Source organism: Pinus tabuliformis, chromosome 4_1 (assembly GCF_031772625.1).
Source record: "Pinus tabuliformis cultivar Carrire ecotype Pingquan chromosome 4_1, CPIR1, whole genome shotgun sequence".
NCBI lineage: Eukaryota > Viridiplantae > Streptophyta > Pinopsida > Pinales > Pinaceae > Pinus > Pinus tabuliformis.
The window spans coordinates 825,586,668-825,613,579 of NC_142303.1; the positions used below are offsets into that span (position 1 = coordinate 825,586,668).

A 26,912-nucleotide genomic window follows, 5' to 3' on the forward strand; every position below is an offset into this window, starting at 1 on the left:
GAATCGAGGATTGACTTCAAATGACATCTTTGTTAGGTTATGTTAACGATTTCTCAAGAGGGTTGACTTGTTCCTTTCTTTATTTCATGCTTATATCACTTGAACTCTTCCAAGTGTTGATTTTCTAAATGCAATAGAGACTAGCACAATATTTCTGAAATACTGATAATTACTTTTGATGTTGATCTTCTTTTAAATTATTCAATATACCATTCAGCAATTATACTTCAGAAAGTCAACCATACAAGAATAGTATAACAATAGAGATCACAATTCACAAAGAGAAGACCAAATTTACCTTGGGAAATCCCACCAAGGGGAAAAACCTAGCAATATTTTCAATAGAGGAATTCTTCTATTCAACAATAGACACACCTAGACCTATGTTTAAACCTTATCAACCCATCCAATTCAAGCCTCCCAATATGATCCAAATTTTCACTCTGCCTGACCTGACCCTGAATTTCGGCCTTCCAACAACTGCCAATTATCCCATAATTTCGCCCCCCTACAACAGAACTACCTAGAAAAATTGTGAACCAGAAGAGAGGAATTTTCCACACGTGAGCTTTAGAGAGAGAGAAAGATACAATTTGTCTTGTTTTTCATCCTCCTTATCCTTCTTGATCTTTGTTCAAATGCCCAAAAAATGTCTTCTTGAGGAAGTGTGAATTGTTTCCAATCGAACGAGATTGTGTTGCATTTATATAGTGGTTTTCTAGGTCAAATGGGTGTCCTTTTCCCTGGACCAACTTGACAACTTTGGAGCCAAAACTTTCAAATTCAAAATTCAAATTTTCTTCCTTTAAAAGGCGTAATGGACTTTGATTCAAAATACATTTTTCTTTTGACTCTAGCATTAAAAATACGCTTAACAATAATCAATACAAATACATCAAGTGGCCAAATATACATTAGGAATTCCAACCATAGTTACAAGTTGAACAACAAGATGGTCATTAAATCCTCCTTTGTTACCTCTACCTCTTGCCAAAACTTTTTGATCACTACAATAGCCTAACATCTTCAAAAGGAAAATGGAATTCTCCATAAATGGGTGAATGATCCGAACTTAGACAAGAATGAAACAACTTACAGATATAATCATAAACAGGGAGATGTAGCAGAAAAACACTTCATTTCATTAATAGAAAAATATTTAACTATGCTTACCAACATAATGTAAATAAGATAGCTCGGGCGATGGTAGCTTATCTCTGAGAAGAGATGTGGTGGCTACATGCCTCTGAACTGTGTTACAATGAGGCTCAAGGACCTATTTATTATCGGAAAACATGAGATAACCCTAAACAACCAAAAACCTAACCCCAAGAGATGTAACACCAAGAGTTTGTGGGCCCCGTTGGGGTTAGCTGGGCAGCCAACTTCCCAAGGTCGTAACTTGGTCATATAATCTTTGTTTGGTGCACACGATACCTTATTGGAAGGGTCTATTTGAGTATTACAGGTTTCACCATAGGCCCCTGGCCCATACCTATGATTATGATCTTGCCATAGACCCCAAAAAACTCCTTTTGTGGGGTCAAAACTGCTCCAGAAGTTCAAGACCTAAAAAGCTGCTAAAAATAGTACATGTTGAAATGAACAAGGAAACAAATGAAACTGACTGGGGAGTCTAGGTGGAATAGGCAGGTGGCCACCAATATCCACCTGGATCATTCCTCCCCCCTTAGGAAGCAATGGTCCTCATTGTGTGTAGAGCCTCCATGAGGTGAGGAAATTTCTGTTGAACCTTGTCCCTCTTGAACCACTTGCCCTGGTGAAGGAGTTGGCCTGCTTTGACAACTCGATATAGTTGTATCTTCTGTTGGTGAGTGTTATTGATCTGTGTGTCCATGATATGATCAGTTGTGGCATGTTCCATGTAGTCCGGGTTGAGCTCTGTTGTTGTGAGTTGTTCTGCAATGTCAGATGTGTCCAACAATGGTGGAAAGTATGGTCGAAGGTGATCTACATTGAACACTTTGTGTAGACCAAGGAACGGTGGGATGGTAAGCTCGAAGGCATTGTCACTAACGACCTTGGTGACGGTGTATGGCCCATATCGAAGCGGGCGAAGCTTGCAGTGGGGTCCAGCAAGGCACTCCTTTTGCAAATGTAGCCAAACTTTTTCACCCACCTGGAACTTGTGTGGAACTCGATGTTGATAATGTCGTTGCTTGTACTTAGCATTATCTTTGTCCAATATAGCATGGACTTGCTAGTGGATGTGTTGAATGTGCTCAATGGAGCTATTGGCCCTTTCAGCTTCAGACTGAACGTGAGCATAATCTACTTGAGTGGCTACAAATGGTATGGCCACATCAATGGGACATAATGGCTAAAATCCCAACCCTACCTAAAAGTGGTTATGGCGTGTTGAGTTGTGGAGAGATCTGTTGTAGTTGTGTTGGACATAGGGTATACTTTCATCCCACGTGCATGGATTCTTCAAGTTGTACACATGCAGAATGTGTACTATCATCCTGTTGACAACCTCTGTTTTGCCATCAGTTTCGGGATGGAAAGTCGTGGACTTAGTAAGTTTTGTATCCAGCATCGACCAGAGACTTGACCAAAATTCACTCAAGAATTTGTTGTCCCGATCTGAGACAACGAACTATGGGATCCCAAAGTGTACCCATACTCGCTCAAAGAATATCTTAGCAGTGGTCTCTATTGTGATACTCTTCTTGCAGGCTACCATGATGGCCATCTTAGACAATCTGTTGACGATCACGAAAATGCAATTGTTTTCGTGCTTAGTAGAAGGAAGACCCGACATGTAATCCATGGAGACAGATTCCCAAGGCTGGCTAGGAGTAGGTAGAGGATTATACAAGCCTTGCTTCTTAATGGTTGGTTTGGTAATGGCGTAGGCGGTGCAAGATCAATGTACTTCCCAACATCATGACGAAGTTTTGGCCAGTAAAAATACTTCTGCAATACCGCCACTATTTTCTCTACTCTGAAATGTTCAACGACTTGACTGTAGTGCACCTCCAAAATCATCTTGGTACGCTCACTTGAAGGAACATAGATGTGTCCCAGGTGGCATAACAGTGCATCCTGAAGGTGAAAATTTGAAATTTGCTTTCCTTCCAGGAGTGTCTGGTATATGCTTCTAAATTCTGGATCACTCTTGTAAAGATGCTACCACCCCGATGTCTCGTGCCCACAGGAGTTGAGCACAGTGATCAGCGCCATGACCAGTGGTCAGCTGAGGCAATCAACAACATTATTGGTGTTGCCCTTTTTATACTTAATGTTCAAATGGAATTATTGCAAATAGGTGAACCATTTCAGATGGCTATTGTTCTGCAACTTCCTTTGTGTCTGTATGAACTGTAGAGGTTGGTGGTCTGTGTGGATGACAGTTTCCTTCCCCAAAACGTAATGCTTCCATTGACGGCAGACCTGCACAATGGGATACATTTGTTTGTCACAAGTGGGGTACTTTCAGACTATGTCTGAAAGTGTCTCACTGTGGTAAGCCATTGGATGTGCATGTTGAGTAAGAACCGCACCAATAACATAGTCGGAGCCATCTATCTCAATCTCAAATGGTTGTTGCAGGTCTGGTAATGTGAGCACTAATGCAAAACAGAGGCAATTCTTCAACTCGAAGAACGCTTGTTGTTGGGTTTCCGACCAAAAAAACTTTGCTTTCGCTCCGCCCTTGGTGACTTGACTTAAAGGCCAAGTGATATGAGAGAATCCCAATGAACCTACGGTAGAAATTGGCAAGATCCAAAAAGTTTTGGAGCTCTGTTAGAGTGGTTGGGGTTGGCCAATCCCAAATGATTTTTATCTTGGATGGGTCCACATGTACACCCTTCTCATCAATGATGTACCCCAGAAATTGAACCTAGGTCAGACCAAAGGTCTATTTCTCCAAGTTAGCACACATCTTGTGTTGGCGTAGGGTTTGAAGGACCTATCGAATATGGTGGAGGTTCTCCTCCCAACTCTGGTTAAAGACCAAGATGTCATCTAAATACACTACCACAAATTCATTAGTGAAGGGTCACAAAATGTCTTCCATCAGTCTCATGAAGGTTGCAGGGGCATTTCTCAATCTGAACGGCATGACCAACAATTCAAAAGGCCCTCCTTATATTTGAAGGAAATATTCCACACATCAGAGGGTTCGATAGGAACCCGGTGATAACTTGAATTCAAGTCAATATTGCTGAAATATTTGGCCCCCTTGAGCTCCGTGGGATTGGGTACCTATTCCTGACAGTGATCTTGTTTAGCACTCGATGGTCAATACAGAGCCTCCAAGTCCCATCCTTCTTATGTACCAATACAATCGTGCTCTGACAAGGTGATGAGCTTGGCCTAATGTGCCCTTTCTATAATAGTTCCTGAATCTACCTCTTGATCTCATCGTTCTCCAAAACAGAGCGTCAATAGATCAATCCATTGGGCAGCAGCGCTACTGGGTCAGATCGATGGAGTGCTTGACCTGACAGTGCAGAGGTACCCCTGTGGGTGAGGCAAAAATATCCCTGTACTCCTCCACGACTTTATCCATCCACTGTTGTTGTGGAGAGGAGCCCTGCTTGGAATTCGTGGCCACAACCTTCTTCTTGCCCTGGGGGTGAATCATAAGGAAAACAAATTTCCTAGTTTGGGAAATGATCTTACTCCATTGCTTTGCAGTGATCAAAGAGATGGCGGTAGGCAGGGCTAACTCCGGCATCCTGTACAATTTATTAGCCAAGGTAATAATCACAGAGCAAGGTAATAATCCAAAGCGTTTGTCAAAGCTATGAAGCAATATATTAAGCTTGTAACTATAGTTTTCGTTGTTTTCCCTGCATTATTATGTCCAAAAAGTGATAATGAACATTGGCATGCTTGAAATTCATCTACGTATTTTGTTGCAGCGACCATTATATTTGTAAGAAGATGTTTCATATTTAGGCTCATCACACAAAGATTAAAGGCTCTTTTCAGCGTTGTCACATCATTAGTTAAGTGAACGCCTTTGCGATCCCCAGTTTGGTTCCATTTTAGAAGGTATGGGCAGCTTCACAAAGTGTCTCGGGGCTTCTTAGTGCACATTTGAGGGCCCAAAGGACACTTGGGATCTATCCTTCTCATCTATCTGAACATTTTGATGGTTGGAGGATTAGCTTCAATTCTCTCCCATATACATCCTATAAAAGTTTCACATAGAAAGGCTTGTTTTGTTGGTATGACTTACGGAATTCAAACACTCAAAAATAGCACAGATGGAGGACTCTCCATTGTTCTCAAAAGCTTTCTGATGTGATCAGTATTATTCTAGAGTCTGGCATACAACTTGAGAACATTGTTTATATAAAAATACAAATGCAAAGTGGTCTTATTTAAGGAGACTCAAGATGACAAAGTGGGAAGCTTAGAACATTTACGAGCCGGTGCAGCAATCATCCAACATAAGACCCTCCTTAAATAAATGGTAGGGCTTTGTAGGTCCAATGGAGAGATGGTTGTGGCAATGTAAATCCATTTTGAAAGCATGACATCAATCCATTTGGAAGAAATGTGGCTCTTTGAAATATGAAATTTTGCAGTTGCTTATTTGCTTCATTATGGACTCACCCTCAAGAGTAGGTTTCACACAGTTGACATTACTAGTTTTCCACGCGTAGTAAGGAGGAAACAATGCATTGCATTTTAGTGTTTGTCTGTAGCACCACTCCCAAGGGGCCTCTCTTAGGTTACAGTTGGATGGTAAAGGGCTATTGCAAATTACTTTGATTTTAAGTGCATTTAGTTGCTAAGACAACATTTTAGAGTTATTGTCAACAAAATTCTCAATGTAAAGTTACTGTCAACAAAATTCTTCATCCCCTATGCTGGGAGATTTGCATAATTTCAACCAAGAGTTAGCAGCCAGGCTCATATGACACGGCATTTTTAGCTTTTGTGGATCGGGACTCTTAGTTCCTCTTATGTCAATATGATGAACCATATTGAACTTTGAAGCAATTTCAACCAAAAAAAATTATTGTTGTACATTTGTATTTTGCACTTCATTCTTCATTTTATCAAAGCACAATAGGAATCTAAGTTAGTTACACTCACACACACTCAGTAAAGTTCAAACTTTTGGAAATATAGATTTGTAAATAACTAATTGATTAAAGATATTTTTATTTACATTGTAGCAATATTTCTATATAAATCTTATGTATATTCTCTCTTAATGTAGTAATATTTCTATTTTTGTATGAAATTGGTTTGTCTCTATATATGACAAGACAATTTGTACAGTATGTCTATCTCATCCCTCTTTCATATATAAGGGGTGATCTTTATTTGTTTTTGTACTTATATTTGATCAAGAAATAGTATTATTATTATCATAGTGTAGTCTACCTCTACCTCTTCTGTGTTTTTGTCATTTTCTGGGTATTTTTCCCAGTCAATTTTGCCAGAAATCCGACAGGGATTCATTGGAATCACAAATTTGAGTTGTGTAATTTGCACAATTTGAATGCCCAAAATTGTAATACTGAATTCCAATGAAAAAAGAAAAAAACATAAAACAATTAAACTGTAACTTATTATTATATTTTTTATAACTGTTAAATAAATAAAATCATACTGACATATGATGTCAGCATTACTGACATTTACACCATCTTCCCCAACACATTAAACTGTGGAAGAGCCTTTCAATGCAACAATTTGATGAAAAACATCTTCAAACCAATGTTAGGTTAGTTGGACAAAGTCTCACAAATTACATGGATCCATCCACACCATGTGTTTAATTGCGCTAAGCATTATTCTAATTTGTTATTGATCTCTATTCTACTAAAGTGGATAAATCATTCCAACCTTAGTTACCAGATAGAAAAATGCAATTTAACAAGTACTGCAGTCCGAAAGTGGGGACTGTAGAAAATGCTTCTCGATTTAAAACACCCTGGTCTATGCACAGGCAGTGAAAGAACCGTTCACTGCAAGGATCCATCGACTCATAAAAATCAATGCGAACAATACACAGAACAGCAATATGTCTTCAAGCTTTCAATAAATATTGACATCATTACAGATACTAAAATTGACATTCAATATTTCTCTCAAAAAATGATTCCGATCATGTCAGAAAGAAGATAAATTTTAGAATACTCGAGAAGTGGCATGATCTGTGAAACCTGAGGAACAGAACAAATACAAAATGTAGCCAACCAATCCTGTAAGATATCATCAGAAACCAATCTTTTTCTCCACCAAAATTTGTCATATAATGAGAACTCAAGATGATGCAAAACATTTTTCTCAACAGTATATTGCTTACAAATTTGGCAGTTCCAGTTCTTGCAGGGTCATTTTTTGAGACCACTGCTTAAAAATGAATCCACCTTCTCAACGTAAAGGATATCAACAATAATGGAAGTAATTTTGCCACCCCACAACATACACGAGGTGATATCAATATGAGGATAGTGACAAGGAAAATGCCTAGTCTCCTTGCCTAACAATATGATCACCCAAAGTGAAATCAAGTGAAATTACATATGCCTCTCTTTTTTGAAAGAACGCTGATGGTCGGGGTCCGTTTTACCTTCTTGCTCCCTTGCGCATTCATCCAATGCAGCAGACATGTCCATTGTTTTCCTCTTCAAATGTTTCTTGCCAGATCTAAAGATTCAAAACCCAAGGGTCAGAAACAAACAAACAAACAAGCCACTAAAGAAATTCCAATACAAAAAACAATCCATCTTCAGGAAAATAATATAATTTTACACTAACGAAGTTTCAAAATAGTCACCCATACAAGAAGAAGATAGGAGCAAAGAGGAAAACAATGGACATGTCTGCTGCATTCATCCAATGCAGCAGACATGTCCATTGTTTTCCTCTTCAAATGTTTCTTGCCAGATCTAAAGATTCAAAACCCAAGGGTCAGAAACAAACAAACAAACAAGCCACAAAAGAAATTCCAATACAAAAAACAATCCATCTTCAGGAAAATAATATAATTTTACACTAACGAAGTTTCAAAATAGTCACACCCATACAAGAAGAAGATAGGAGAAAATTTCTATTAGCCAGAATTGTAACAAAAATTACATACTCGGTAATTCTGGACCTAGGGTAAGCTTCACGTAGCTTTTGTGTCGGCATGTCAAATTCAATTGGTGTCTCTCCAGTTGTAGATTGGGAAGCTTGCTTTGATAGAATTCCAGCCAAATTATTTGGAAAGAGCATTACTCGCCTTGCCTTAGAAGGAGACAGCACTACAGGACCATCTGGAGATGCATGCTTTGTGGGCCTTGATGAGTCCACCTTAGAGGGTTTGGGAAGCAAATCTGGCCTTGTGGGAGCAGGCACAGAAGAAAAATATCTGCATAGACAAATAAATCATTCAGGATTTACTCTGATGCTGACAATTATTTTGAAATTTTCACAAGCAATCAAAGGTTTAACCATAAACATCAGTTTCTCATTCCATTCATATACAACATCAAAAGATAGGACAAACCTGTGTTCCAATGCTTGCTGTGCAGTAATCCTATTTTTTGGATCCAACGTAAACATCTTTGACAGAAGATCCAAGGCATCTTCACTAGCCATGGGGAATAAAGTACGTAGCGGTGGTGCAGGAACAAACTGGAATTCAACAAAATCTGGAAGAGAGGCCACATCTGGCCACTGTGACTGTCTAGGAGTTCCAAAGGCTGCAAAAATCTTCCCTATCTGGTCGAGATCACTCCCACCCTACAGGTAGACATTTTAAATCAGAAATAGAGAAAATAAAAATAATATCAGTTGTTCCACAAGTAGACTTCTTCAAATTAGAAATAAGGATAATCGAATGCCAGTGTAATTGACACAGGAACTACAAGAGAATGGAAACAAACAAAAATTGCTGAAACAGAGCTGAAAATGAGCGGGAAAATGGATTATGTGCGTACATTACCCTGATCATAATCATAATAGAACATGGAAACTGTCATAACTTTAAGGATAAAATCCCACTTCCCAGTACAAACATAACAATGACTAACACTTCCAAGAATTGAATCGTTGTTCCTACCTTAATCAGTTGATGCAACTTTGACGATATTGCCATTGCAAGCTTTTCATTAACATAGCCGCAACCTTTGATTCATGTACATTTCTGGATCAATTTGTTTGTATGAAAATGATTGCATTAGTCAAAAAAGGCTTGTAGGGTCAGTGAATGTAGGCAGCCAATATAGCCCCCACCACTGTTCATGTCCTACCAACTGACATGCATGATTCTATGTCCATGCTTGTTAATGCATGCCACCAAATGCAATGGTATGCTGATGAATATAAATCTATGAAACCTCTTTTACTCATGAGTGACCCATGAATATAAATCCCAACATTGGTATGCTAAATGACCTCTTTTCTTGCAATGCTACCAAAAATACAAGTTTTTGCATGCCTTCTTTAGCTATCATAATTTGAAGCTACAATACATCCCCCTTTGGTTCTTTGCTCAAGATTTTCATCTGTGTCATCAATTGGAACAAATTTTTCAAAACTCATCTTGGTGATCGGATATTAATGTTTTTGGAACAAATTTTTCAAAACTCATCTTGGTGATCGGATATTAATGTTTTTGGATACATTTCGAGATAGACTTGTCAAAATTTTATCATTCGATATCGGCGCTTCATGGATACATTAGTAGATATCAATATTGATGGTGAAATGTTCCTTTCTAATTAATTTCCCTAAGGCAGGCAGAATAGCCTATCCAACCTCGTAGGCTATAGTCTTGATAAAGGGGGAAAGGCCAATTTTTCCAATGTTTGGGGCAACATTGGGTAAATTTTGCCTCGGCTGGGGGCAAAGAAACCCAAATTGGAGGTTGCATTCACAACCCCTCACATTTGAGAACCCATGAAGGAATCTATAAATAGAGGAGAGTTGGAATCAATTTGGCATCACTGATTTGGATCAAATATATCTGTTCTTTTTTTTTATTTGTGGCTCGAAGGGTTTTAAGACCCATTTTCCTCTATTAATTTCAATGGTGAAAGATTCCACCCTAGTTAGTCATTCTTCTCCATTCATCTTACTTATCATTTGTTGAGTAAGTCATGGAATCTGGCATCTATTTGGTTGAGCAAAAACCCAGTGGCATTTCCAGTTACTAGTTGTGGGATGAATTGAGGTTTTCTAGGATACTGCTGGCAAAGAGTGGGGAGCAAAAAGGTCTGAATTTGCAGGTCCAAGTTGCAGGTCCGAACTGTTGCAAGACCAAACTGCGGTATCTCAGAAAAGGCAGCCGAGCCTACTGTGATTAGTATCTCAGGCAAGCGAAGCAAGATAAGATAGCTTAAGTTTTGTAGAATAAGTTAGGACTTAGTCGAATTTGGTTTAGTAACAGGTCTGGTTACTTTTTGAAAAAAAAAATCGTGATTTTATTCAACTTGGAACAAGGAACAAAATTACATTCTGTAGATGCTAAAAGCATTCGATCATAGAAGCCTTTCGGCTTATGAGCAATAAAAAAAGAAACTTGTACCTTTAGGCTTTCGCCAACCCCTAGGATTGATGACACGTGTGTAGGATGAGTGGTTCACCTTCCCCTACGATTGATGATATATGCATAGGATGAGTGGTTCACCTTCTCCTATGGCATATGAACCGAATGAGTGGTTCATCTCCTCCTACAGATGCCCCAGCATACATCCTACCCATGTAGTCCAGGACTCATGGGAAGTATTGTTGAATAAAGTGTAACTAGGTTCAGTCTTCATGACATTGTAATTATGATTCTTAAGAAAATGAACTTATCATTATACCTTGTTGCATGGGTCTCATGAGCAAGAGGTTTACTTTATAGATGGCTCCCGTTGAGAGCCTTCGAATTTATATTTAACGGTCAAAGAGTCATAAATAAGGAGCTCTTCTTGAGCCTATATGTAATGTATACAAGTCTATAGAAAAGTCTAAGTGCCCTCCAAAGACAAGCACAATCCTCTCAAAGAAGGCAGCTAGCAAAACGGAGTAAATACAGTCATGTCGGCTCAGAAATGAAGACACAACAGTTCACTTGGTCATGTCGACTCAAATACAGGGTCAAACCATTATAAATAGGCGTGTAAAGTTCACAATTACAGTCAGATAATTTCGGATATCTCTGCAACTTCGGAGGTGCAAGAACTCGGATTCCTTTGTGATCTCGAATGGGTTCAGGGCTGAGTTTCTTCATATAACAGTAAGGATCAGACCTCGGATGGACAACCTCACAGTAATCTCGAATGGGTGCCACTGAAATGGTTACAGTCTTGGCATAGGTACAATGGTAAGAGTTTGTCTCAACATGCTAGACAGTGTCATGAAGGCCTCAGTATAGGAAGAAAACGTAGTCACAAAATCTCGACATAATCAATGATGACAAGGATCTCAGGGATCCCACAGTAGCATACATAGTCTCGGCATAAGTATGATAGAAGTATCTCACAGTGATTCACTTATCTCGACAAACATTAAGGTGCAATCATGATCTCGTTCTTGATGGAGACGTAGTCACAAGGGCTATGATCTCAATGAAGGTTCAGTTATGATGAGACTGTCATGATATTGGTGGATCTAAATGCAGCTCTCCTATACATATCACATTATGAAGATCTTGTTGATGAAGACCTCGGTGAAGGAGCGGCAATGATGATGATCTCAGCAATGCCAAAGAAGAGGATTGGTGTCTTGGTCTTGGAGTGGCATAATAGGTCAAGGATCATGGTCTTGGTATTCGTCAACTGGAATCTATATAAGAAGAATTTTGTGCGAGTTTTCCTCTCCATGAGAGAGATGTTTTGGCCCTGGAAGACAGCCAACGCCGTGTGTTCTTGTCTCTTTGTTTTTGGTAAGCTATTTGATGAACTAAGAAGACACACTCTAATAATAATAAGTAAAGATTGTACTAAGAAGTGAAGTTAAATACATCACAAATAGTTAACATGAAAGAAGAATCTCATTGAACTCTAAACTGACCTAGAATCTTCAACAAGTACCTCTCGTTTGGCCAATGAGTTGGGAAAAGTGGATAGCGACCAAAGCACTACGATGGACACATCATGCATTGCCCTACTCCCTATGTCGAGGATGCATGGTGTTCAACAACTTGATCTGGGATCAAGTCTGATTGGAGTTCTACCCCTGGATTGACTTTGGTCAGTGAAGAGTGGAAAGGTCTTGTGACTCACTCTTAATTGATTCTTCTTCATTATTACATCAGTGTTCAATAGAGTTGATATGAGATGCAGAGATAGTACATGATGACAGGATGGCATGATGATGGATGGATTGGCAGGTGGAATTCTCCCTAGTTGAGAGGGAGTATTAAAAATTAGCAACTAGGGCCAAATTCCACTTTGGACAACTCATTTCGTGGAGATGATTATTTCATTGAATTCATCTTCTCGAGAGGACCAAAATCAACCTAAAGATCATTAAATTTGGATAAGCAGAAAACTGAAATTGTGGTTTTGAATTTATGCCCACACGTGCAAATTGTCGAGGTCAGCCACATCATCATGTAAGCTCATGAAGCCAAAGAGACATGTCACTTCAACCTCAACGACTTGTATAAATATGAGAGACCTCAAACCTCATTTGGCATCATCTCACCTCACACATTCTTCTCTCTCCTCATCTGATTGGTTCATACAATGATTGGGCAGCCAGATTCTCTCACACGTGTGGTAGCAAAGAAGGATGAATTTCAGGACAAATTATCGAGCCGAATTGCAAGATTGTTGCATGGTTTGACCAGTGTTGATCGAGGGGTATTTGACCAAGTTTGACAGTGATTTTTGTAGGAATCTTTTTGTTTGGGCAACCCGCATTGTTTGGAACACAAACCAAGGTATTATGGGTACATTGACCGAGGCTGACTGTAAGGTTGACCACAAAGTTGACAGCAGATATGACCACACAATTTGACCAAGTTTGATCGTTTTGGGATGACTTCAATCACCTTAGAAGGCCAAGTTTGACATATGACCGACCTACTTTGAGGACATTTTGTTGTTGCTTTGACCAGCATTGACTTTCTAGTTAGGGTTGTTGTTGACTTTCTAGTTAGGGTTGTTGATTGCTGCAGAAAATTTCAGATTTGACAAAGCTACTTTAATCATCATTTGGCAAGTCAATTTTGACTTTATTGTACTCTCTACTAAACATTTGATATAATAATAAGAATTGATAAAAGGGTTTTCCCCATCTTGGGGTTTTCCCCTGGCATTCACTAAATCTGGTGTTCTCTTGTCTTGGCTTGTCTTCTAAATATTGTTATTCATGTTCTATCTACAGTTACTGTCAATGTGATTTATGGTTAATGTGATTACTTATGGAAAACCAAATTGGAAATTGTCATTGAAGTAATTGTGCTAAGCATAGAACATACCATAGATAACTAAAATTAACACAGATCTATTATTGCGATAGGAGAGGGGCCAAGAAGGCAAGACTGAGATGGCCAAAGAGCTAGATAGCCACTAGAGATCCAATTAAGAAACTTGGAGTGAAGGTCAACTAGAGACCTTAAGGACCTAGAAGGCTTGTGATCCAGAGTCAAAAGGTGTGACTAGGCTAAAGAGGGAGTCAATCTTTAGTGGGAGTTAGCAAGGCTTAGAGGGAGCCAACAACTCAGAGGAAGACAACCTTCAAGTTCTGGAAATCATGGTATGAGATGGCCATGCAAGTGGGAGAGAGTAGTCTTCCAAGATTGTGTCATGGTACAAGATGGCCATCTAGGATGCTCAGGAGCGTGAGGCTTCTAGGAGCAGAATGTCTTCGAAGAAGGGTCCTTGTAATATAGCGGGAATTGCTTCTCTGTCATATGCAGCAGCTGTGGTGGCAATCAAGGGTGGAAATGTGTTCTAGGTTTGAAGGCAGAACCACTTCTAGGTGATGTTGTGAGAATACATCTCTCGCTAAGAGGAAATGTTGATGTTTTGGGTAGCATCGAAAGTATTCTCACATGTGGGGCGAGTGAGGTAAGTGATGGGGGTTTACACCCATAGACCCATGGTATTTTCATGACCCATGGTATAAACACATGGTATTTCACCCTTTGGAAGAGCAAAAGTACAAAGGTGAGTGATTCATTCTTGTGGTTAACAAGAGCACGGAGATGTGCAGGCACGAGACATTGAGAAAGAGATTCTCTCAAGCAAGCAAGAGATATGCACCAATAATATTACAGGTTTGTTATGAGAGATAATTATGTCAAGCTTGAGTAAAGAGCACGTAGCAACAAAGGAGATCCAAATCAACTAGCTCGAGGATGAATCTAGGATTTGATCTATTGAATTATATATAGGGTAATTGTTGTATATGTAATTACCTCAAGGGCCATTATCCCACTAAGGGAGTTCGAGTAGGTTTTGAGAAGAATTTAATGAAGTTATATTGAATGGGTAGAACTTATGTGATTGAGATTGGTTGTGTTTCCATTGCATGTTTATGTTAAAGAACCTAGTCATGCTTTTTATTCAGTAGATCTGAGATAGACTACTAGGAATAATTGCCAAGTTGTTGGGTTTATGAAAATTTAACACCGCATAAACCATGTTGCTCAATACCTTACTCTACAAAACTTCGATGAACCCCCTCAAAATAAGCAATATATCGTGATGCAGGTATCCCATCTTCTTGTGCCATAACTTGCACTATCCATGTTATGAATCAAAGCTCAAACAAGTTCAACTTGCAACCTATACAAATTACCTTCCCTAGCCCCTATTACCTAAGTTGTATTTGTGCTAGAATCCTTTATCCTAATGAAGACTTACTGGTTCAAGAACTCCCCTTCAAAGCCCTTATCCTCCATTATTGAAACTAAAAGCAAATTCTTATGAAGGCCTGGAATAAACAAGACATCATCAAAATCTAAAGAATTATCTAACTCAAGTTGGAAGGTAATAGTACCAACTCTTGCTATTGGGTACTAGGCATCGTCACTAGGCTCAACCTATATTCCTAAGTCGTGCGTTTTCAAAATAGAAAACAATTGTCGAGACAACATTATATGTCAAGATGCCACATATCAAGCATCCCTTGAGATCGCATTAGTAGAAATGCAAATACCATCAATAAATCCTTCTCAGACTTAGCAACAAACTTGTTCATCTGAGTTTCTACAGATATTGCTACTTACTTCCGTTACTGCTTTCCAAAACCCTTCTTCTTTAGAAACTATGATGCATAACAGCCATCCTTATGACAAACAAATTGCTTGATTTTACCAAGTTCTCCTTTCCTAGCAGTGAGTTTGACTCTTCATGCTTTCCCTTACCCTTACCCTTGCTAGGTCATTTACCAAATAAAGCTAGGTTCTCTTCACCATCCTCCTTCCTAGCCTTTGACTCCATCCAAGTCTCCTAGATACAATCATCCCAAAGCCTCTCAAAGGCAGAAACATTTTCCTAAGTGCAAATACCTTTGACAAATGATTACCATGAAGTTGGAAAACCATTGAGCGCCATGTTCACTAGCTCTACATCTACAACATTCACCCCAACTGCTACAACTTTATCACAAATCTGTGCGATCTTTATAAGGTAATAGTGATTGTATCTGATCTGGTCATCACTATAAACCTAAGTTTGGTCCAGAATATCATCTTCATGTTAATGTTTTAACTCTAGAAAAAGACTAAGCAGGGGGGATCAAACATCTTTTTCACTGTATCTTCTCGAATACAAGAGGGATTAGATGATCCTTTATGGCATCCAAAATCATCTGCTTATCATTCACTTCCTTCTTGTTCTAGGTTGCCAACTATTGCAGATCTGTAGGTGAAGTCCACCTAAGGAATTCACCTTCCATGCAAAGAAATTCAAGGCACCATCGACTCTGTCCTCAAACTGGAGGCACGCTACTTCCATCTTTGAGATCTATTACACAAACTCACAAATCAGAGAAATAAAACTTTGAAATTCTCTTATTGTTGGTCTTCCTTCCCTGCAATAGATTTGATGCTGCAAATATCTGACAATCTCAATCAGCAATCAAGATCTGATACCATGATAAAATTTCAAGCCCTAGGAAACTAATGTTCTTATAATCTCAATGGAACAAGTAGATTGCTGAATTTAACTAATACTGAAATTAAATTTCAAATCATAGCATTGATCACACAATAGCTAGAAATTAAATAGTGCAAGCACAAAAAATCAATTTTACACAAATAATTAATTCCCGCTTTCAAATCAGTTTTTCATTCCTTCAGAAAACAAGGAAACCTCCACACGCTGCTCAAAAAACAGTACTACAAGGATACCAAAAATCACCCCGAATTTGAGCTTTTGCAGGTTGCTTGAAAGGTACAACCGCTGAAAAAAACAGAAACAGCAGTTCTCTGCTGTATGGACTATACTGAAGCTATATGACAGTGCAGTACAGATTCTGTATGAATGTAAGTACCCATACAAAACTTGTTTGTACATCAGTACAAACTTCCAAGACATTGTACAAAACTACCCCATACAGTGTATAGAACTGTTCACTGCCTGAAAATGCCTCTGTCCTGGCTAACTATGTTCTCTCCCTCTCTTAGCAGAAGATCTAGTTTTAAGATTACTCCTGGTTTAAATCATGCATGATATACAATTTTAGACTCAACAGCTAAATATAAGTCTTTCACTCTTTTTTTTAAATAGAATTACTTCATCGAACATAGAATTACTTTTTGAAACTATCTCGAACTACTTCTTACACATTCACATTGTACCTGTGCAGAAGTTTCAAGCTATAATTCTCGAGTCTCGACAGTAGGTGGAGGCCATAGGAAAAGTTTCAAAGGTTGGCTTTTTGCTTTACTGCTTAATTGCCTTTTATTGCCAACAGGGTTTACTGTATGGTAAGTATGACTAGTCCTACCCAAACCATACCTGGTACCATATGGCAGACTAACATGCTAGGGACACGAAGCAAAAGGTTTTTTTCATACCCTGGGTTGCACCAAAACATACAGGGAAATTTTGGGCATGTCCCAGGCATACCCAACATGTAGCCAACATCCTCAGTACAACATTCACATGCAAAACACATCGCAAGGACCAAGGATATGTACCCATGTTTCTCTAATGTCTAAATTCTACATTATCCAAACTAGCCTTTCTGTTGGGTCTATCCCCCATTGCATGACGAGGGAGGCAAGGTGTGGGTTAACTAAGGTAGCAACTCCCCCTGTTGTATAAATAACCTTCTTATTTTATAATTGGACAGCACATTCATTATAGCTTATACATTAAATTCTGCAAGCCTTGTTATATAAAGCAGGGAAGCATGAAACTGTGCACCAGAAGCCTTTAGGTCAGTAAGATCTGTTAGGACACATGTAGGTGGACTAGTTGCAAGACTATTTGACAGTTTTTTGGAAAGATATATTTATTTAAGCAATGGCTGTGGATCTATAGTAATTTCCATTCAAGTGGAGCCACTTCTAAACTTGTATGTGTTGAACTGATCATCCAGTTTGATCTGTTCATGAAGTCTATCAAAAGAGTAAGCAACATGTTATGATGAATAAATAAAATGTCCCCATAATACTCTGAAACTGAAGCTGCCCATCTTGTCATTAGCCATACTTAAAGAGTATCTTCTGAAAGGAAAAGACATGAAAGCAAATGAGGTGTACCGGAAGAAACGGTTTTCGGAGCAGAAGTTCTGCAAAAATACAGCCTGTTGCCCAAATATCTACAGCTGGACCATACTGTTTAGCTCCAAACAGTAACTCCGGTGCCCTGTACCAAACTGCAAAAACCTGCAAAAACAACCAAACTCAAAATGAACTTCAAATTTAGAGTAACACTTTTCCTATAAAACAATCATGACATGTGGGACTTCAATCAGAAGAAACAAAAAAATACTAGCCAACCTAACAAAACAATTCAATATTTCTTACAATAGTAATCGAAAAGCTGGCACTTGACAACCACTCGTGTCACCAAGGCTGACATGTTTCAAGCTATGTTACTGAATCCACCTATGGTCGATCTAGAACCAATGGTTTAATAAAGTGTGTGCATGCAACGTAGGCAACAAGTTATAACCTGTTGAAAATGTAATGAGTAAAGGTCTTCTGGCTTGTGCCTTAGCCAGTGAAGACCTCAATTTGCCTTTCTCTCAATATGAGTGCAAGCTCATGAATTAAACTAGAGTTAGGATGAATTTATTTCCATTTTACTGGAATAATCATCAAGATTGCATGTGTACAGTTGAAGGTTCAGCTAAGTGGAGTCTCCATCAGTTTGACTACAGAACGAAGTGGCAGTTACAATTTCAGTCAGACCGTGTTAGTCTTTGGCCTTGATGAAGGGAGAACGAGATAATACTCCAAGTGCTGATTGGAGAGAGAATCAGTTGGACTCAGTTAACTCATCAATCAGAATTCGAGTTTCTAAATTTAACTATGCCCCTTGCATGCTCGAATTGTTGAAAATTGGGGCAGCTATGGGATGAATTTCCCCATAGGAACCCCCAAAAGAAGCCCATCTTTCCCCAAAGGAAAATTCAAATTGGATAAAGAAATTATTATTAATGTGGCACAAACTTGGGCAAGCAAGAAAAATACAATTAATATTATTGTGAGCAAATCCGAATTCAAGTGTTTCCCTCCAAAATTCTAGTCGACCTAACAAAATTGTCAAGTCGGCCAGCACCAATGGATGTGTCCCTTCGCTCAAAGGATCAACTATAAATAGCCAATCATTTTGGATCACAACAAGCTCGCATCTTTGAGAGATGATCTGATCTATTACAGTGGTTCATATTGTCTCTATGACATGCTATTACAGTGTGGTTTGTATTGTCTTTGTGGCTCACTATTTTAGTGTGGTTCATATTGTCTTTGAGGATTGTATATATATCCCTATGGTTCAAATGTTCAACAAAAAGAAATCCGCATTCTATATCTTTGCATGGCTTGCTTTTGTAGCTCGCATTCTATATTTTTGTTGTGGCTCGCATTTGTGTCCCTGTGGTGTGTATCTATATTCTTGTAACTTCGCACTATATACCTATGGCTCATATCTATACTTCTTTGAGGCTGGTTATTTTATCTGTGGCTCGCTCTTCTCTGAGGCTCGTTATTTTCCCTGTGGCTCACTCTTCTCTGAGGCTCGCTATTTTATCTGTGGCTCACTCTTCTAAGTGGTCGTTATTTTATCTGTGACTCACTCTTATCAATGGTCGTTATTTTATCTATGGCTCGCTCTTCTTCGGGGTCGCTATTGTATCTATGGCTCGCTCTTCTCTGTGGTCATGATTTTTATCTATGGATTGCATCATTATATCTGTGGATCGCATCATATATCTATGGATCACATCATATATTTAAGGCTCGCATTATATCTATGGATCGCATCATAGATTTGTAGCTCGCAATTGTATCTATCTTCGTAATTTTCATAGGTACCTTTTCCTTTGTAATGTCTGCAATGATTCCTAATAGTAATGTTTGGGCAGTAACTCTAGTGATGAATGAACAATGACATACAACAGTAACATATATTATCTTGACCATATTCTTTGCACCCTTAACAATGATAAGGGATATGATCTATGGCAATTGCTTTGACAGAGATACCTTTGATATGGCAGTGAACTTGGCATAACAGTGACAGGGACCTTGTTACATAATCGTGACCTTAATGTACGACGATTGACCATGACACTGACCATATTGCATTACAACAACAACCTTTGACATGGCAATAGCTTTGATATGGCAATAATCTTACTATATAGCAGTAACCTTAATTCAAGACAGCGATAAGATATATATGACAGTGATAAATATGACGGGGATGAATTGTATATGATAGTGATAAATATGACATGTATGTGATGTATATGTTAGTGATGTTGCTTACAGTGATTAGGAGGCAACCCTACTAGTGACTGACTTGTTAGCTACTATCTCATGAGGATCATGTATGATCCCTAGTTGGCCCTATGAGGCCTAATTTAATTGTCCTAATTCTCCCAATCATTTGTACTTTGTATCTCAGCTAAACATTTGATGAATATCTAATAGAAAAAGAATTGATTATGGGTTCCCCCCTGTGTGGTTTTGCCTTGGTCTCCAACCAAAATCCTAGTGTCTCTATTGTGTATGTTTTTCTTATTTGTTCCTTAATATTCCACTGCATTGTTGATGTTTATTGTTCTCTCTACATAATTGCTAAAGATGATATAATGTTATGGGGTGAATATAATGTGTAAAAATGTTGAAAAAGTTTATAATGCAATTTTCTACAGCAGAGAACAATCTAGCCTTAAAAATGAACATTGTATCAACATTGGACTGAAGAAAAGTCATTGAGATCACCCCGTGAAGACACCTATGATGGATCAAGTAGAGTGAAAGAAATGAAGATGTTGATCGAACATGGCCAATAGGTTCTCTCTCGTATTATTTTACACTTTTTCGGACTTGAGAGGCAAATATACGAAAAGGAACTTGTGGAGTTTTCTTTTTGTCCCTTTTCAAACTCTCTAAACATGAAAAGGACTGAGTTATCATTGTCGTTAAACTCATTAAAACATCAAATAGCGACAAACTTTTCCATCATGACAAGACCAAGTTTCACCTTCGCTAGACTCCTTAAAACATCACATAGCGATGGATTCACTTGAAGGGTGGAATTATACAACAAGCATATGTTATCCTCCTCAAGCTTGACAAAAAATAAAGAGGTATTGGTCAACAATGACTAGGGAAAATGGGAAAAGGGGTAAACCACTTTATGGCAGCATGTCGCTCTTGAACATGACACTTTCACTTCATCTTTGTAACTATTTGGGTTGGGTTATTTGCTTGATGGTTATCATACTTATGGTCTATCATACCATCCATTACTTTGATTTTGGGTCAATGTTGCCAATTCATTCAATGTCGCCGACATGTTCAAGAAAAGTCACTCTGTTAAATTCATCCTTTACAATACTCATAAACCTTCATTTTCATGACCGCCATTCCTGAACCTTGTGTCATCAGTCACATTCCGTCTCCAAAAATCATTACACTCGTTTCGTGTCGTTGATGTGGGATACATCAAGGACCTCCTACGACGAGTCGCTTCTTGTCAACATCAAAACATTATCCAAGAAGTTGACTTAGAACACCCTTCCAGTACCTTGAGGCTTGCATACATCAATGGCAAGTTTCTCGCTTCCGGCGATAGGTTGACATCACTGCCCTTCGACCAAAAGACTCTGTATGTTGTTCAACATCAAAACATCCATTCACACCATGCAGAATGTACTGCAGTACCTTGAGGATCATTATCATTATCGTGCTTTCTCTCGCGTTTGTTAACGGCTTACATCATTAACTGGTAATCAGACAATGTCTTTCCATGTTCGACTTCAGATCACATATTCACATGGTTAGACTCGTACTTGAGCGAACGATTAAACAAGATAGAAAACCTCGAATCTAGTTTCATCTATCCGGGCTGCGATTTCAAGGGAGTACTAAATCATCTGTACGATGGCTTTACACTGATGGTCATCCCATCATGGGTCTATATCTATAGACAACCATCTATGTACATGTAACGAAAGTTTATATGTTGAGCATGGGTATGCCTTCCCTCAGCAACTCATGAAAAATCCAAAATATCATAATATTATGTATTGTAATTGATGCAGGTTACCATCCGCTTCAATTCCTCCTCATCACATCGTAAAGCATATCACTCGACATTATCATTTTCGACTTCATGCTTTAGGGGGCAATTGTTACAGGTCTATTTGGACACATCACTCCCATCATTCAGATCAGTACTTTTAGGGCTCATCAAACCCTAATTCAATTGCTACATGCCCTAAGAAAGTCATCACATTGAATGCCATCATTCTTGTGAGCTTCCGGGCCTGAAGACATCTTGAAATGACTATTTGAGGGACCAGTGCAGCCTTGGTCAGGGGTAAGTGCGTTGTAGAGCACTTAGGCCCATTCAAACCTTCTCTGCAAAGCACCTAGGCGCACTTTGACCTACGCTGGGATAGAATGAGCGAAATCTTCATAGGGTTCTGGGAATATTCCTCATTCTAGACCATTCTAGAAGATTCCCACCTCTTATCCTCTCCTATGAGCTCGAAATTGGATAGGGAATGAATCAAATAACCTCCTATCCTCTCATCCCTTCCTCCATGGAAACTAACTCCCAAATTGGAAAGCAATTCAATGCCCAATTTATGACAAAACCACCCCCATTTCCCTATAAATTGAGCACTCATCATAGTGATCAAGGGCTAGACTTTGAGAATTTGTAAGGAGATATTGTTGGTTTGAGGTTTGAGATTGTGAGCAAATAATGTTATGTTGCCGAAGTGTTGTGCTTTTGGTGTGATGAAGGATGGAACTCAAGTTGGATGAGTGACATGGGATTGGACTTCTTTGGTTGTAACTCTTCCTTCTACTTAATAAAGTTGTTTACACCTTTTCCCATATTCTTGTCTTTATGTATGATGATTATATGTGTAAATGCTTTCAATTCCATTTGCTTATAGTAGATAGATCTCTTGCTTTGATTGGTTTTTGTCCTTCGTTTATGATTGCAGGTACTTATCGAGCGGATTCAGTTCAAGAAAAAGCGACGGAAGCTATTCAAAGGAGACAAAGGGAAGCGAAAGATAACAAGTAGGTCCCTTGTCTTATTTATCTTCTATAGAAAAAAGTTAAACTCTTTAAATCTGTTGTTCTAGGTGTAGCTACCCACCTAGGGAAATTGTGCTTATCCGTAGATGCAAAATTCCACGTAACATGGTGTAGTGAGGAGTTGTAAGACTCCATCACATTTCAACTGATGAGTAGATAGTTGATATACTTACCAAGTCATTGCCGAAAGGGAAAGCTCTTGGTCTTCAGAGAGCAGCTTGGACTAGTGTATGTGACCCTTCCGGGAACTAGTCACGGCTAATCGAGAACACTGAGCTATGCTCTTCCCCCTTGTTGAGCTACAGGAGGGGAATGGAGCCAAAGAGCTCCTAGGGATGAGGGAACTCATGGACAATAAAATATGTTTGATCCTTACCAAAAATGGTAAGTGTGTATCTCCCCCAAGTGTTTGGATGCAGGGGCTCTACACTTGATCCTTGAGGATCAAGGTGGTATGATCAACAAACAATAGGATGTGTCTGATCCATACCTCCAATGGTAGGTGTATCTCCCCTCTTGTTAATGTAGGGAGTGTGTGATCCTCGCCACTTGTGGCAAGTGGAATCTCCCCCTACTATCAAGTCCAAGACTTGACCGAGTGGATCATTCTCCTTCTTTAGATCGAGACATCATTGTTCAGTTGAGATGAAGGTCATGGAATTTGACCTGGACAGCAAATTCGAATTCAAGTGTTTCCCTCCAAAATACTAGTCGGCCTCACGAAATTGTCAAGTTGGCTAGCCCCAATGGATGTGTCCCTTCGCTCAAAGGATCGACTTTAAATAGCCAATAATTGTGGCTCATTTTGGATCACAACAAGATCACATCTTTGAGAGATGATCTGATCTATTACAATGATTTGTATTGTCTCTATGGCTCACTATTGCAATGCGGTTCATATTGTCTTTGTGGCTCGTTATTATAATGTGGTTTGTATTGTCTCTAAGGCTTGTATACATATCCCTGTGGTTCAAATGTAAACCAAAAAGAAGCTCGCATTCTATAACTTTGCATGGCTCACTTTTATAGCTCGCATTCTATATTTCTGTTGTGGCTCGCATTTATGTTCTTATGGTGCACCTCTATATTCCTGGCTCATAACTATATACCTACGGCCCATGTCTATACTTCTCTGAGGCTCGCTATTTTATCTGGGGCTCGCTCTTCTTTGAGGCTCGCTGTTATCTGTGGCTTGCTCTTCTCTCTGGTCATTATTTTATCTGTGGCTTGTTCTCCTTAGTGGTCGCTATTTCATCTGTGGCTCGCTCTTCTCAATGGTCGCTATTTTATCTATGGCTCTCTCTTCTCTATGGTCGTTATTTTATCTATGGCTCACTCTTCCCTATGGTCGTTATTTTTATCTATGGATTGCATCATATATATCTAAGACTCACATCATATATTGGAGGCTTGCATTGTATCTATGGCTCGCATCATATATTTGAACCTCGCACTATATCTATGGATTGCATCATATATTTGAGGCTTGCATTATATCTATGGATCGCATCATATATTTGAGGCTTGCATCATATATTTGTAGCTTGCAATTGTATCTAACTTTGTGATTGGCATAGGTACCTTTTTACTGTGTAATGTGTGCAGTGATTCCTAATAGTAAAGTTTGGGAACTAACTCTAGTGATGAATGTCTAGTGACATACAACAATAACATGTATTCCCTTGACCGTATTGTTTGCACCCTTAACGATGATCATGACAGTGACAAGGGACACAATCTATGGCAGTTGTTTTGACAAAGATACCTTTGATATGGCAGTGAGCTTGGCATAACAGTGACAGTGACCTTGTTACATTACAGTGACCTTAATGTATGACCATGACAGTGACCTTGTTGCATAGCAGCGACAACCTTTGACATGGCAGTGACTTTGATGTGGCAATAATCTTAATATATGGCAGTAACCTTAATTCATGACAGTGATAAATATGACAAGGATGAGATGCATATCACAGTGATAATATGACAGTGATGTGTTGTATATGGCAGTGATAAATATGACATGGATGTGATGTATATGACAGTGATATGTCAGTGATGTTGCGTACAGGGATTTGGAGGCAACCCTATCAGCAGTCTTGAGAATGCCTCTTCGAGTGATTTGTCTACTGCTATCTCATGAGGATCATGTATGATCCCTAATTGGCCCTATGAGGCCTAATATGATTGTCTTATGTCTCATGATTATTTGTACTTTGTACCTCTTTTGAACATTTGAAGAATATCTAATAGAAGAAGAAGAATTGATTATGGGTTTCCTCCCTGTGAGGTTTTTCCCTGGTCTCCAACCAAAATCCCGTTGTCTCTATGTGTATGTTTTTCTTCTATTCTTCCCTCTTGTTCCACTACATTGTTGACGTTTATTGTTATCTCTACATAATTGCTAATGATGATATGATGTTATGTGGTGAATATAATGTGTAAAAATGTTGAAAAGTTTAAAATGCAATTATCTACAATCAAGAACAATCTAGCCCTAAAAATTAACACAAATTAGGTTCAGTTGTCTTTATGTGTATGTTTTTCTTCTATTGTTCCCTCTTGTTCCACTACATTGTTGATGTTATGTTTTTCTTCTACTGTTCCCTCTTGTTCCACTACATTGTTGATGTTATGTTTTTCTTCTACTGTTCCCTCTTGTTCCACTACATTGTTGATGTTTATTGTTCTTTCTACATAATTGCTAATGATGATATGATGTTATGTGGTGAATATAATGTGTAAAAATGTTGAAAAAGTTTCAAATGCAATTATCTACAATAAAGAACAATCTAGCCCTAAAAATTAACACAAATTAGGTCTATAAAGAGGTGGACGAAGGCCCAAGAAATCATAATTCTTGTGCACAAGGTTTGTGAGAAAAGCTTGTTCACAAGTTCGTGAGATCATCTTTGACTGTGGAGAGCGCAAAATTGAGCATCAATTATGTGCAAGGATTTAGGAGATTGTGCACTACAAAATAGGAGCAGATTTGCACTACGAAATAGGGCCACAAGTGTGCTAAGATTTAGGAGCTCCTTGTCCACTAGGAAAAAGGAGAAGTGCGCTAGGAAATAGGATAAGTGCACAAGGAAATAGGGGCTCCAGTGCGCAAGGAAGTAGGTGCTGGGATCAAGCAAGAAGCAAGGAAATTCAAAGTTATTAAGCAAGGGAACAGTTGTGTGCTAAAGGGTCGAGATCAAGCAATGATCAAGGCCAACGAAGATCAATTCTATCAACTGAGATTAGTGAAAAGAAGCAAAACGCTTTCTCAAAGACAAATTATTTTGTAATAGATCCAATTGCTCAAAAACAATCAATAAATACCACAACAAAGAAAGCAAGTTTTCCCATTTAAGTTTTCTGGGTAAACAAGCATGTCAATTTGTGTGCTGTGTTTTTTATCTTTGGTTTTTTATTCCGCTGCTTATAAATTGTTAAGGAACTCTCTATCTTGGTGAAAGTAAATTTGGTTTGAGTTTTCAGTTGCCTTGTTTTCAGTTATTCATCTAAGTAGTTGCAGAGTTTCAAGGAAATTTAACATAACCAGATGCTTAGATTTTTACATGCTTAAAATGGCAAACAATTAAGAAAAATTGTATTCAATGATGGGACTAAAATGTTAGTGCTTAGACATAATCAGCAAGAGTAGTCACAACATTTATACTTTAGTTAAAAGGTGGTCAAGAACAACTAATAATTGTCGTCAAGATTTTATCCATCCAACATTTTAAAAGTGCATAAGGTTGGAGAAATCATATCAACTAAGAGAATATTTTATTAAGTTATTCTGGATGTTTTCCGATTTGTGGTCATTCTTAGGCCTTGGGCCATTTGATTAATGGTTTTTCCTAGATACTTCACAGAATTTTTTGTTATATGTTTGAATGATGGGCCAGTGTTACGATAATGGGCAATTTTGGTGTGTAAAAAATGCATATATACATCTTTGTTCATATTAAAGGAAGCATTTTATCCCAAAAAAATGTCAAGCATAGGTATATGTAAATAAGTGTTTTGTCAATCACATCTGTGTATGTAAGTATTGCTAACAGTATTTTCAACCCTTCACCATACTATGACCGCCAATTGATGCACTATCGAAGAATTACGATCAAATAGAAGTTGCAACTACTCTGATTTTGTTGGATGGAGTCACAGTGAAAAACTTGTTGAAATTTTGATGTTCTATGCTGAAACAATTACTTATCCCAAAAACTTCTTTCTGTTGCAATATTAGTTA

General features: G+C 38.5%; 1 protein-coding gene across 2 annotated transcripts in view; it reads right to left on the reverse strand.

The window, feature by feature from the left end:
- Nucleotides 1-7,266: 7,266 nt before the first annotated feature.
- The window catches only part of LOC149178779 (cyclin-dependent kinase D-2-like), a 42,224-nt gene continuing 22,578 nt past the window's right edge, over nt 7,267-26,912 (reverse strand). Inside the window, exons 4-7 of one of the 2 annotated variants that reach the window (XM_089420431.1) lie at nt 17,639-17,764; nt 8,492-8,727; nt 8,084-8,353; nt 7,267-7,647 (exon numbers count right to left, since the gene is read on the reverse strand). In XM_089420431.1, the coding sequence (XP_089276557.1) occupies nt 7,518-7,647; nt 8,084-8,353; nt 8,492-8,727; nt 17,639-17,764 (762 nt within the window). In that variant the 3' untranslated portion in view covers nt 7,267-7,517. Of the gene's footprint in view, nt 7,648-7,738; nt 7,890-8,083; nt 8,354-8,491; nt 8,728-17,638; nt 17,765-26,912 lie in introns of those variants that run through there. The other variant, XM_089420430.1, reaches the window with a different exon arrangement.